This window comes from Panthera onca, chromosome E3 (assembly GCF_046562875.1).
Source record: "Panthera onca isolate mPanOnc1 chromosome E3, mPanOnc1 haplotype 2, whole genome shotgun sequence".
NCBI classification, from domain to species: Eukaryota; Metazoa; Chordata; class Mammalia; order Carnivora; family Felidae; genus Panthera; species Panthera onca.
The window spans coordinates 21,665,463-21,677,422 of record NC_138354.1 but is presented as its reverse complement, the minus strand read 5'-3'; the positions used below and the strand labels follow the sequence as shown (position 1 = coordinate 21,677,422).

Sequence of the window (11,960 nt, the reverse complement as noted above, 5' to 3'; positions counted from 1 at the left end):
AAAAAAAAAAAAAAAAAAAGAAAAAGAATTCTGTCTCTACTGTCTTGGCATCATTCGTTCACTCTGTGAAAGGGAGTTCTAATATTGGCTTACTGAAGTCATTTTGCTCAATAGCAGAGGAAATGAACGGTAGGTACGCTTTCATCAGTCGGATCGGCCAGGCTGTGCTGTATTCGCAACCAACCCGCAAAGTCTCAGGAGCTGAGAACAACCGAGTTTGTTTTTTGATCGTGCTACGTGCCATCAGCGGCTGGAACTTTCTTAACCTTGCTCAGTGTGGAGAATCGAGTAGGTCGTGGATAAGAGGGGCTCCATCCATTGTCTCGTGCAACTGCCAGGCAGGAAAAACACATGGCCACTGGCGAATCTCCCACTGTCTGCCCAACGCTTCTGCCCAGAACATACCATTTCACTTCTGCTCAAGTTTCATTAGCCGGAGTCACACCTAACTTTAAGGGGCCAAGAAAATAGATCTCTCCTGCGTCAGCCACAGGAGAGCGGACAATATTCCAAAGCCAATTTTTGCTTCCTGTTGGTCTGTTGGTTTTCATTACGGGAGTTATCATACATCCTTCCGGTAAATTTCTTCGATTAAAAAACGAAGCCAAGCTGAGGTTAGCCAGGGTTAGTTTGTATCGCTTCAAAAAGAAAAAAAGCCACAGAAGGCATTGGACTTGGCACGGTATATGCTACTGAGCAGATTAGGAAAGTGAACTCTGCCTTACACTCCCGGCTGGTGCGAAGAAAGGGCACACACGTATTTTTCAAGGATGAGGTTTAAAGAAACAGGGCATGGCAGGAGCCAATGTTTAGACGCAAATAACTATGGGTAGCCACCGCACGTCGGCATCATGCAGATGCTACCTAAGTTCATTTAATTCTTTCTAAAAACAATTTGAGGGGAGTCTTATTATCTGTGACTTATATACGCAGAAGCTGAGGCTCGGAGAGGAGACATGACCTGTCCAAAAGCCACTTAAGCCAGCAAAGGACAGCTTTGCTTTAACTCTATTACCTGAGCATACAGCGGTGAAACGGAACCGCGCAAGGTGTATGTTGGGAGGGTAGGTACCCCTTGGGTTTGGGGCGACTGGGAGTCACATGAAAGGTGGGAGGAGACCTTGAGTCCAAAGGGAAAGAGGTTGGAGCTTACTAATTAGGCAGTGAGAGGGAGGTTTTGAGCCATAGAGGGCATTAGCAGCAGAGCTATGATCGATTGACTCCTTATTGATCTGCTATTGATATCTGGACTGATTGGAAATGAGGCACCCTGGCGGCCTGGAGACCAGCTGGAGGAATATTGTAAAAACTCTGAGAAGCCTGAATGAGCACGGGTGTTGGCAGTGGAAACAGAAAAAAAAAAAAAATTCTATCGAGTCTCCAGACCCATCAGGAATTGCTGAATGAAGTCTGAGTTCTCTCTATGTAGGTGGCTCCTACTTTTCATTACAGGTTTCTCAGAAACTTGCTCCCAGAAAAAGCCTGGATCGGAAGCAGGAAAAAAATAGGCAACTGCCGAAATGAGAAGTCTACAGAACTCCTTTCCCCGCAATCACCTCTTTCCTATCAGTTATGGGGCCTGACCCTTCACCAATGCCCTTTATTCCACTGAGAGTCTCTTATTCAAGTGTGACTATTTGGGGACAAGAGGCAGAAGGGACGCTGGCAGGTTTCCTCATTGGCAATGCCCAGGCAAGTAACAGAAAGGTGTGGGATCTGGGTGGACTCTGTGAAGAACAGGGCACACGTTTTCCATAAAGTGGGCTTCTCAGCTCTGGTCGCGGGGCCCAAAGTTGCTGGGTCTCCTACTTCAACAGAAACCTCACACCCAGATTTTTGGGGGTGGGAGCAAGCCCTCAAGTTAAAAATATTGCAACCAGGGGCGTCTGGGTGGCTCAGTTGGTCAAGCGACCAACTCTTGATTTCGGCTCAGGTCATGATGTCACGGTTTCGTGAGTTCGAGCCCCACCTCGGGCTCTGTGCAGCCAGCTTAGAGCCTGTTTGGGATCCTCTCTCTCTCTCTCTGTCTCTCTCTCCGCCCCATCCCCACGCACACTGTCTCTGTCTCTCTCAAAATAAATAAATAAAACTTAAAAAAAAAGTTAAAAATATTGCAGCCAGTTCACATTTCTTAATAGCACCGTGCTGGCCACATTCAGCTCTCAGTTTGTCACCGGGAAGGGGGGGGGGTGGATTAAATTTTCAAACCATTTGATCAAAACCTTTGCAAATTGAAAAGCGCATGTGTAGGAAAGCTACATACAGAGCAGGTTCACGTGGATGGCTGAGATAGCACACTGAGAAACTGGGCTCTAGGCACGCAGAGCCAGAGCCCTGGGCCCCGCGCTGGGCATCCTGGTACCTGGGCCTTGAAAGAGAGAGGGGCCAGGGCGGCGGCAATATTCCCTGCGATCCGGGCCTCCTGGCTGACCACCCAGAACTGGGTTTGGACCCGAAACAGGGTTGGGCAAAGCTAGTGTTTCTCCGGGCTCCAGTCGGCCCCTTCCCGTTAACATTACAGTAATGCAGTTGTGTGGTGTTTGAAAAAGCGTCCCTAGTTACAGGGAATGATTTACAAGACACCAGACTCTGCATTTCAGAGGTCTCCAGTGCACCATAAAAAATATATTATAAAGGAATAATCTTTATCTGAGCGAAAGCAGCAGTGAAGGAAACTCATGTCCAGCTGAGAGCAGCAGTGAGCTTTTGTTCACTCAGGGAAAAGTCCGTGTTCTTCATCGTACTTGATTAACATTTCCCCCCTCTTTGGCACTAGGTATCTAGTTAATATTTAGACATTATATACATTTTCTTTCAACTGTTGTTCCTATTATGCGATCAAACAAAACCGGAGATGCCAAGCACATCAGCCGGCCCTGGGAAAGCAGACCCACCAGGCACCCAGCGGCGGCTAGCACGGTAAACAGGACTCACCGGAGCCAGCGCCTGGGAGAGCCGGGCCCCGGGGGTGTGCGCGGCCAGCCCCCCCTCCCCCGTCCCCAGGAAGCAGGGCTCCCTAGAGAGCCTCAGCTGATCCCGCTGCCTCTCCCTCCCATGCCGCCACCTCCCTGAGCAAAAGGCCGCGGGGAGCAGTGTCTAGTTTTCAATCTTCCAGAGCCTTCTGATGTTTACCATTCCCCCCAGGAGAGGGAGGTGAGGGATGGCAATCTCTCGGCAAAGAAAATATACTTAAAAAAAAATTCAGGGAGGCGATGCACACGGACACCCTGCAGCCTAACTTGTCTCTGCTCATTAGGCGTTCAGAGCGATGACGGGCTCAGTCTATCCCAGTCCAGGGAAATCGGAACTCCTTTAGCGCTAATGCCCCCCGCCCCAAGGGGCGCAGGTGTACGCGTCGTGAAGGGTGTCGGGGAGGGGACGGCCTCATCTTCGGGGGCAGAGGGCGCAGTCACCCAGTGGCGGGACAGAGGCGGAAGCTCTGGGGCTGGGAAACCTGGGGGTCTGTGTCAAAACTCCACCCAGAAGATGGGGAGGCTGGAAAGATGGAAGTTTGTGGGGGAAAACGGAGAAGAAATCACTGCCGGACCCCCGGCAGGAGGATATCCGGGGTGAGAGAAGGCGGGTCAGGGACGCGCCGAGCCGGCCTGGAGTCCCAGGGGAAGAGGGGAAGCGACAGCTCTCGGTCCTCGGGCCCCCAGCTCCCCGCTGCGCGGCTCCGGCGGCTGGCGCCGGTCTCCGTGTCCCTAAAAGTATCGGGAGAGGGATGGAGAGCGCCGCGTCCCAGGCTCCCCGGGGAGAGGGAGGCACGCGGGGCTGGGCGGGGCACGCCTCCAGTGCGCCGTGTGTCTGGAGGGGGGGGGGGCGCGCGATCTCCGCTCTCCCGGGCGCCCCAGCCCCAGCGCACGCCTCCGCTTCCGCGCCCCCCTCCGCAGGCGCGCGCGAGGCGCACTCCCCCTCCCTCGGCGGCGCGGGGCGCGCGCCCGGCCCCCCTCCTCCTCCCCTCCGCGCCTCTCCGCTCTCCCGGCAGAAAGTTAGCAGCGGGGAAGGAACTCGGGGCCGCAACAGCGCGCGGCGGCGGCGGCCGGGGCTGAAGCAGGAGCCGCGGCGGAGCCGGGGAAGCGGGGGCGCCGCAGACGGAGCAGGTGCGGCCGGCGGGTCCGCGCGCCCCCCTCGGTCCCCTTGCCGGCGGCTGAGGGGGGTGGTGGTGGTGGGGGGGGGGGCCGCCCGGACTCCGCGGGAAGAGTGGGGCGGGGGGGGGCCATGCGGCCGGGCTCCCCCCCGGCGCAGCGGGACAGCGGCCAGGGCCGGGGGCGCAGCGGCGTCGCTTCATGCAGCCGGGGCGGCTGGGCAGCGGCGGCGGCGGCGGCGGGGGCGGCGGCTGAAACCATGTCCGGGCAGCGCCGGGGGCCGCCGCCGCCGCCGCCGCGAGCCGGGAGCCGCGATGGCCCCGTGGCCCGCACCTCCTCCGCCTCCGCCTCCGCCTCCACCTCTCGCCGCGCCGCCGCCGCCCGGCGCCTCTGCTAAGGGCCCGCCGGCGCGCAAGCTGCTTTTTATGTGCACCTTGTCCCTGTCCGTCACCTACCTGTGCTACAGCCTCCTGGGCGGCTCGGGCTCCCTGCAGTTCCCCCTGGCGCTGCAGGAGCCGCCGGGCGCCGCCGCCGAGCCCCAGCCGAGCCCGCCGCCACCCTCTCTGCCGCCTCCCCCCGTGCGCCTCGGCGCCCCCTCGCAGCCGCCCGCGCCGCCGCCGCCGGACAACGCGAGCCGCGGGGAGCCGCCCGAGCCCCCCGAGCAGCCCGCCGCCCCCGGGGCCGACGGCTGGGGGCTGGCGAGCGGCGGCGGGGGCGCCCGCGACGCCTGGCTCCGGACCCCGCTGGCCCCCGGCGAGATGATCACGGCGCAGAGCGCGCTGCTGGAGAGGGAAGCGCAGGAGTCCAGCACCACCGACGAGGAGCTCGCAGGCCGGAGAGCGGCCAACGGGAGCAGCGAGAGGGGCGGCGCCGCCAGCACCCCCGACTACGGGGAGAAGAAGCTGCCACAGGCGCTCATCATCGGGGTCAAGAAAGGAGGGACCCGCGCGCTGCTGGAGGCGATCCGAGTACACCCGGACGTGCGGGCGGTGGGCGTAGAGCCGCACTTCTTCGACAGGAACTACGAGAAGGGGCTGGAGTGGTACAGGTAGGACCCTGGGCGCGGCGGGAGGGGGTGGACGCGCGGCGAGACCCGCAGGGCGAGCCGCCGCTTTTCCGGGCTCTCGGACACCCGGGCGCCGCGGTCCCGGGGGCCCTTGGCCCCAGCGAGGGCTCTGTCAAGCCCCGGCGGGGGCTGCTCTGGGGGAGCGGCGGCGAGGGGCTGGACGCCGGTCAAGGAGGACTCTATTTCAGGGCGAGGGGTGGAGGTGTCGCCTTGCCCTGCCCGCCTCGAGGCTCCTCGTCCGGGGAGGTGCCTTCCGAATCTGCCCAGCTCCGAGCCTGGGAATCCCCAGCCTTCGTGCCCGCGGGGTGTTTCCCAGCCCTGGCTCTGGCGGGGCTCTGCGCTTCCGTGTGTGGGGACGCCGGCGGGGCGGATGAAGCAGGGTAGCGAGATTGATCTAGGGGCTTTGAGATCCCCTGGAATGTCTCAGAATCGCCCTGAAACGCATTTGTGTGGCTGGAATCCAACTTTAGTATTTTCAGGTTAGAGCCCAATGACCCGGGAACGGTTAAACAAGGTGATGCTGGCCAGTTCTGGCTTTCTAGTAAAGACGGAGGGTGCCCCCATCTCCAGAACTTTCTATCCACCCGCTGGGTAGGTTTTGCATTGGGAGCACCAGTTGGTGCCCTGTGAGTTTTTACGCCCCGTGCCCGTGCCCTTTCTGTAACCCGCGCCTCCTTCGCTACAGATTGGAGCTTCTGTCTTGTGAAATGTTCACCTCTCGCCTTTTCCACCCTCTGCCAGTGGGGAGAAAAAGGGAGAAGAGCGGAGTAGAAAGTTAGGTGCAGGTAACGTAAATTAATAATCCAGCTTTCTTGCCAGCCATAACATTGAACACGACACTGGTGTAGATGCTAAAATGCAAACTTCCTTTGCTTTTTTGGGGGTGTGTTTTTTCTTTGCTTCTTTCCTCTGGTTTTCTATCTCTTTGGAAAACAGATCTGGATGGCTGGCCCCATCTCGGCTGCATCTCAGTAATTAATTGCAATTGTCAAACAGAAACACAGGCTTTGTCAGCTAAAGTGATGTTATCATCTTAACCGAGGCAATAGGTAAAATACAAGGATTGTTTCCTGATAAGTCTCCTTCCTGTTGAAGAGCTGTGCTTTCCAAGTTTAAATTACAGCCTGGGAAAGTTTTAGAAATAGCTTAACTTAAAAAAAAAAAAAAGATAATAAATGGGTGTATTGTGATTGATTTCTTCCACTTTAAAAAACATGCCTTATGCTTTCAAAGCTTGAGAGAAGTACACTTAGGCATAAACATTCCAGCACATTAAACCGAAACAGCAAATGTGTCTGTTAATGTCTTGTCTGTTTCAACAGTGAGAACTAATTGCAATATTTTAGGAGGCTTCAAACAGCCCCTTCCTATCAAAACATAAAACAGCAAATGCCTAATTTAACTGGAAAATCAGTATTTATAACATCACAAGTCATGGCTTCCAGTTTGCGATTATAAATAAAAAGGTGTTAGAATGATTAGTGCAACAACAGCTAAATAGAGAGGGGGTATGATGTCTGGGAGGGCTGCGTTTGGTTGGTTTCGTTGGCTTGGTTGGTTTGGCTGGGGGGCATTCTGGTCTCTGCCGTGGGGTAGCTTCGGCCCTACGAGGGAAACGGTGGCTTTTTCCAATTCTAATTTTAAAGCTGTGTATCTCAGGAGAAGTGTCCAGTGCCCTTTCGGGGGAGAGAGAGGCATAAAGATCACATCTTTCCAACATGTGTTAGGGTTGCTTTGCAGCAGCTGGAAATAGAAAAGGGAGTGTTTTATTCAGACGACTTAAAGTTTGATGAAGGATTGCAGGGTGGAATGTGGGTCAGGAGGTCCCGTCCACGGGGCTGGGGGATTTTCTGAACGAGGAGCTAGGAGATGCCAGGTTTTCTTAATGTTCTTGCGTACCGCGGCTGGGAGGAGAAGGCGTGGAGACTGCTACGATATGGCTGTGGAAGGTACTATCCCAGCGCTGTGGTCCTCCCAGCCATCCCTGGTGTGGTGTTCAGGGCTGAGCGTGAATGTTTGGTACCCATCTGCAGAACTGTTCTACTGAAGACACGGGCAGATTCCCTTGATCCTCACTTGGGAGGACCATACGATTTCTCTGGGTGCCCCATCCTTTACCCCAGTGTCTCCCCCATGGCAGATCCTTATAGTGCTTAGTGGTGCTGACTGCAAATGCCCGAGAAGCATCTCTGTAAGGCAGAGGGTATCGTTAGCCACCCCGACCTGGCTGCTGAGTCTTCTAGAAACCCCTTGGGGCCCCTGGGAGTGTGCCGGGGCTGCTTGGATACCTCTCCAGCCTCTCACCAGGGACAGCAGTGCTTGGAAGCTTGTTTGTGGGATTTTCATAGGCTCTCTCTCTTCAGGCTCTTCTCTCTCTCTCTCCCTTGGAGGAAGAGGGATGACATCCTCATTATAATGTACAAGAGGAAAGAGTGCCATCAGGTCAGACCAGTAAGAGAAACCCTTCCTCTTGTGTCTCTGGTCCAACCGTACCTTTTTTTTTTTTTTTTTTTTTTTTTACGTTTATTTATTTATTTTGAGAAAGACCGAGGCAGCGCGAGTGGGGGAGGGACGGAGAGAGGGAGAGGGAGGATCCCAAGCAGGCTCTGCACCTGTCGTTGCAGAGCCCGATAGGGGGCTGGCATGCACGGAGCTTCGAGATCATGACCCGAGCGGAAACCAAGAGTCGGACAGTTGACCGGTCACGCTTGCTCCCCACCCTCGGCGTGGTCTGTGCAACATCTTCCTCTGCTTGCCGGATGAGAGGGCCACAGACCGATGGGAGGTTTTGATTCTCCCCGACTTGTTCTCTTTCCTTTTTCTTTGCCGTGCACTTCCCCATAGGCTGCTAATTCTGCGAGTGTTTCTGGTGTTGGTTTTTTCAGCCAGAGGGAGAAGAACGTGGGGCAGGTGCTTGGGTGACACTGGTTCGGGCTTTCCTCCCATCCCGGCTAAGCAGCCCTGGGAGTTTTATTTTCTCGGTGTCGCACCAGTCATGTCTAAATCCGGGTTTTGCTTTCTCCCGTTGCTGTTGATCTAATGTGATTTAAAAACACTTTTGAGATTAGGACATGTGCATCCGATTTCCGGGCAAGATAGACTAATGGATTAGGATGGGGGGGTGTTAAAAGCTGGGGAGAAGCAAGCCTCCCTTGGTGCATTGACACAGGCCAGTGATTAACGAGTGGGGGGGGGTAGACTCAACCCTCCGCTCCCCACCCCCCCAAACCAATAACGGAAAAAGGCAGAGCCACAATGCACCTTTCAGAATGGGCTGATCCAAGCTGTGTCTGGGCACAGACCTCATACTCCTCTAAGGGGTGGGACCTTGTGGCGGGCCGACCCAGCAGAACTCATCACGGTGACAGGGCTGCCTTGAGGTGCTGCCTCCCTTGTGGTTTACAGGCTGTAGAGGGACCGTGTGACTCCAGGGCGACGGGAAGCGACCCTCCCTGGTTTCAAGCTGTCTTCGCTGCCAACAGTTAATACGCTCAGCCCCCTGGCTGGGGAAAATCACTCAGGAAGACGGTTCCCGTGGCCTGGCTCCTGCTACCCAGAGGAACGTGGTCACAGCAGCACTGTGCATGTGGAACCTGGAAAGAGAACGAGGGAGGACGCCGGAAAGGCTCTGGCGTTTATGGAATACCTGTGACTTACAGCGGCTGGCGCTTTGTAGTTGTCCTATCGCATCTGAGCGTAACGGTGAGGGCTGTGAACTTACAGGTGGCTCCTGGACCAGTGCCTTGCCCAGGATTGCTCAGCTGGTCCGTGGTTGAGCTGCCCACATCTGTCCAGTCTCACGGTGCTACTTTCTTCCCGCCCCACGTAAAATACTACCTTCTTACGTTTAACAAACATGCGATGATACTTAGCACGTACCTGGTACTGTTTTCAGGACAGGGGGTAAAGCGGTGAGTAAGCATTCGGTGCTCCTGAAACTGACATTTTGGTGGTGGGGAGGGGAGACAGCAAACAGCCGTCCTTTTCACATTTTTAATGCGGCTACTAGAGAATTCAAAACGACACTCGTGACTCAGGTTATATTTCCACTGGGCAGGGCGGCTAGTGGACCAGTGCTTTTTAAACTTCAAGTGGGTATGGATCACCTGGGATGCTGTTAACATACGCGATTCTGATTCAGCGGGTCTAAGGAGGGGCCTGAGAGCCTGCATTTCTAACTTCTGATCTCTGGACCTCACTTTGAGTAGTAGAGGTCTAGAGGGAAATTGGTGTGTGTGCGTGTATGCACGCCTGTGTTACGTTAGATCAGATGGCTGGGGAAAACTTCTCTGTGAGGGTGATGCAAACGAAGTGAAAGAGTTAAGATCCTGTCACGTAAAGATCTGGGTAAAGAGGTTTCCAATGGGGGCCGGGGGAGAGCAGGTGCAAAGGCCCTGAGGTGGAATCAAGCCTTGTGGCTTTATACAGTGTTCTTTCATTATTCCTAAAGCACAGCGTTTGTAGATGGACAAAACTGGGTTCAAAATGTGGTTTTGCAACCTACTGGTTGGATAATTTTTGGAGAGATGGCTGATTTGACATCACTCAGTTTCAGTTTGTTTATCTGGGAATAATTCCTTCCTTGCAGGGTTGTTGGGAGGAATAAATGAAGTAATAAAGGTGAGTGTATTTTCTGAAAAAATGAGTATCCTAGAGCAGAAATCCAAATGGACCCAACTACGGGTTTTTTTGTTTTTTTTTGTTTTTGTTTTTTTAATTTCTCAAATCATTTTGGTCTCATATACTTTACCTTTGATCACAGCTGTCCTAATATTGACAGATGAGTCTCTTAGTGGGGATGTTTTTGGGAAAAGTCCGATAATGATTGGTTGGCTTTGCAATCTACAGCTGCTTGACCTTTTCAGCCACGGGTCACCAACTCAGATACCCAGTGAAATAGACCAGGCGGGGAGAAACTTGGGGCGCGTGCTCTTGTCTACAGGTCACGGCTACTGCTCTCTGATCCAGCTACCCCCTTCCACGTGCAGATATCACCACATCCTCCGCTTGGTAAGAGAAGGGCTTTGATGTGAAAGCTCTTGGTTTTTAGCATTGGCAAACAGATGAAAATTTCTTAAAAGCGTTGTGTGGGCCAGCACTGTGGGACAAACAAAACACGTCTGTGGGCTGGATACGCTACCAGTTTGCGACCTCTGGTTTAAACTCGTTTCGGAACTGGCATACCCATACCCTTGGCAGTTGCCAGAATTGTGGCTTCCATGTGCTATTTCAGTGTAGATTTTCCGCCCCTTTTCAGATTTTGCAACAGCAGGGGGGAAATACCTCCCAGATATATTGCAACAATAACAAAAGGAACGGGATGTAAACAGGAACATTGAGGCGAGGAAGACAGGTCACAAATAAATTTCTCTTTTGTTTCCAGTGAGCGTTTTCTTGAAGGCGGGACAACTCTTCAGTTGTTCCCTCATTAATCAGGAGTGCCGGTATGTGATCCGTATAGATGAATTGCACCTATAAAATAGATTCCCGTCAGGTGGGTTCAGTAAGACCTGAGAGATGGAATAATTGGGTTCTAGCTTTTGCTCTGCCATGTTGCTAGTTCTGTTGGACCTCAGGTTACTTTGTTAATTTCTTAAAAACATTTTTTTTTTCCGTTTTTTAGATGAGACTATATTGTCTCCATAGGGTCCATCCACGGAAATACTTTGGTCCTAGAACCGACTTCTGTGTTAGACTTTTTGGAGGGAGGAAGCCAGTAGGGTAGAAGCAGCATTTTTCAGAGCATGTTTTTATATCCGTCTCTGAGTCAGAAGCCACGGCGTCTTCCTCCTGTGATCACCAAGCCTCAATTACTTCATCTGTAGAATGGGCACAATATTACTTGCAAAAGGGGTTATGTGATGATAAAACAAAAGCAATTATGATGTAGGAAATTTCGCTCGCCCCTTCTTTCCTGTCTCTCTCTCCCTTTCCCCGTGCCATTCTTCCTTTTCCTGCATTTCTTTTCTTTTTTTCTTGCCCGTAAGTACTAAAGGTCCTAAAGAGAAAGCTGTAATGCATTTTTCATTTGAATATAGCCTTTTATTTCAAGATTATGTCTGAATGAGGGATTTCAAGCCCTGAAGCAGCTCTTAAGTAGCTCTCTAGAGAATAATCAAAACCAGATTCCAGAATTTGGTCTATTGTAACTTGAGCTGAAGGAGGAGAAGAGTCTGATTTCACGAAGTAACCACCGCCAGAATCCTTCACCAAGGGGATGGTGTAGGGAAATGGGCCGGCACTCCGGGCTTGTGCGCTGACGTTTTCTTGAACCTACAGGAGAAGTGATGCTGCTTGGCCTGGAAAGCTACAGAGACATCTAGAGTGCCAAGGGCGTGCTTGCCTTCAGTTTTTCTGCAGAACTGAAAGCATTTGAGAATGCAGGACTGTTCTAGAAGGCCCCGCCAAACACCCTGGCTTGAGATTTGGCTCCTTTCCCTGGTGGTCTCCAACTGTCATGACACGATTTATTTCTTTTTCTTTATCTTTTTGTTGACCGCACCAGTCATTTTCACTTTTAAACTGAGTCAGGAGAGAGGCCTTGAGATTTTAGGTGGATGAGAGATGGCTGGGGTTGTATGGTAAGAAGTTTTAAAGGTTTTGGTTTTGCATAATGGATGATATCTCTGGAACCGATTGAACCACCGCCCTGTTAAAGTAATCTCTTGATTCCATTGGTTTCTGCGGTTTAACAAGCTCCCTCTATAACTGTCTGGGGAATTTCAGTCTGAAATTATAATTCACTAAGGGAGCCTTTCAGCCCATCTTGCCATTAATTAAAAGCAGGCGGTTGAATGTTTGTGTTT

The 11,960-nt window shown here is 53.0% G+C and overlaps 1 protein-coding gene across 1 annotated transcript in view; it reads left to right on the top strand.

Annotated features, from left to right (window-relative positions):
- Window positions 1-3,857: 3,857 nt before the first annotated feature.
- HS3ST4 (heparan sulfate-glucosamine 3-sulfotransferase 4) overlaps window positions 3,858-11,960 on the top strand; it is a 390,110-nt gene continuing 382,007 nt past the window's right edge. Inside the window, exon 1 of the mRNA XM_060648814.3 lies at window positions 3,858-5,136. Coding sequence (XP_060504797.2) covers window positions 4,403-5,136 — 734 coding nt within the window. The 5' untranslated portion in view covers window positions 3,858-4,402. The remainder of the gene's footprint in view (window positions 5,137-11,960) is intronic.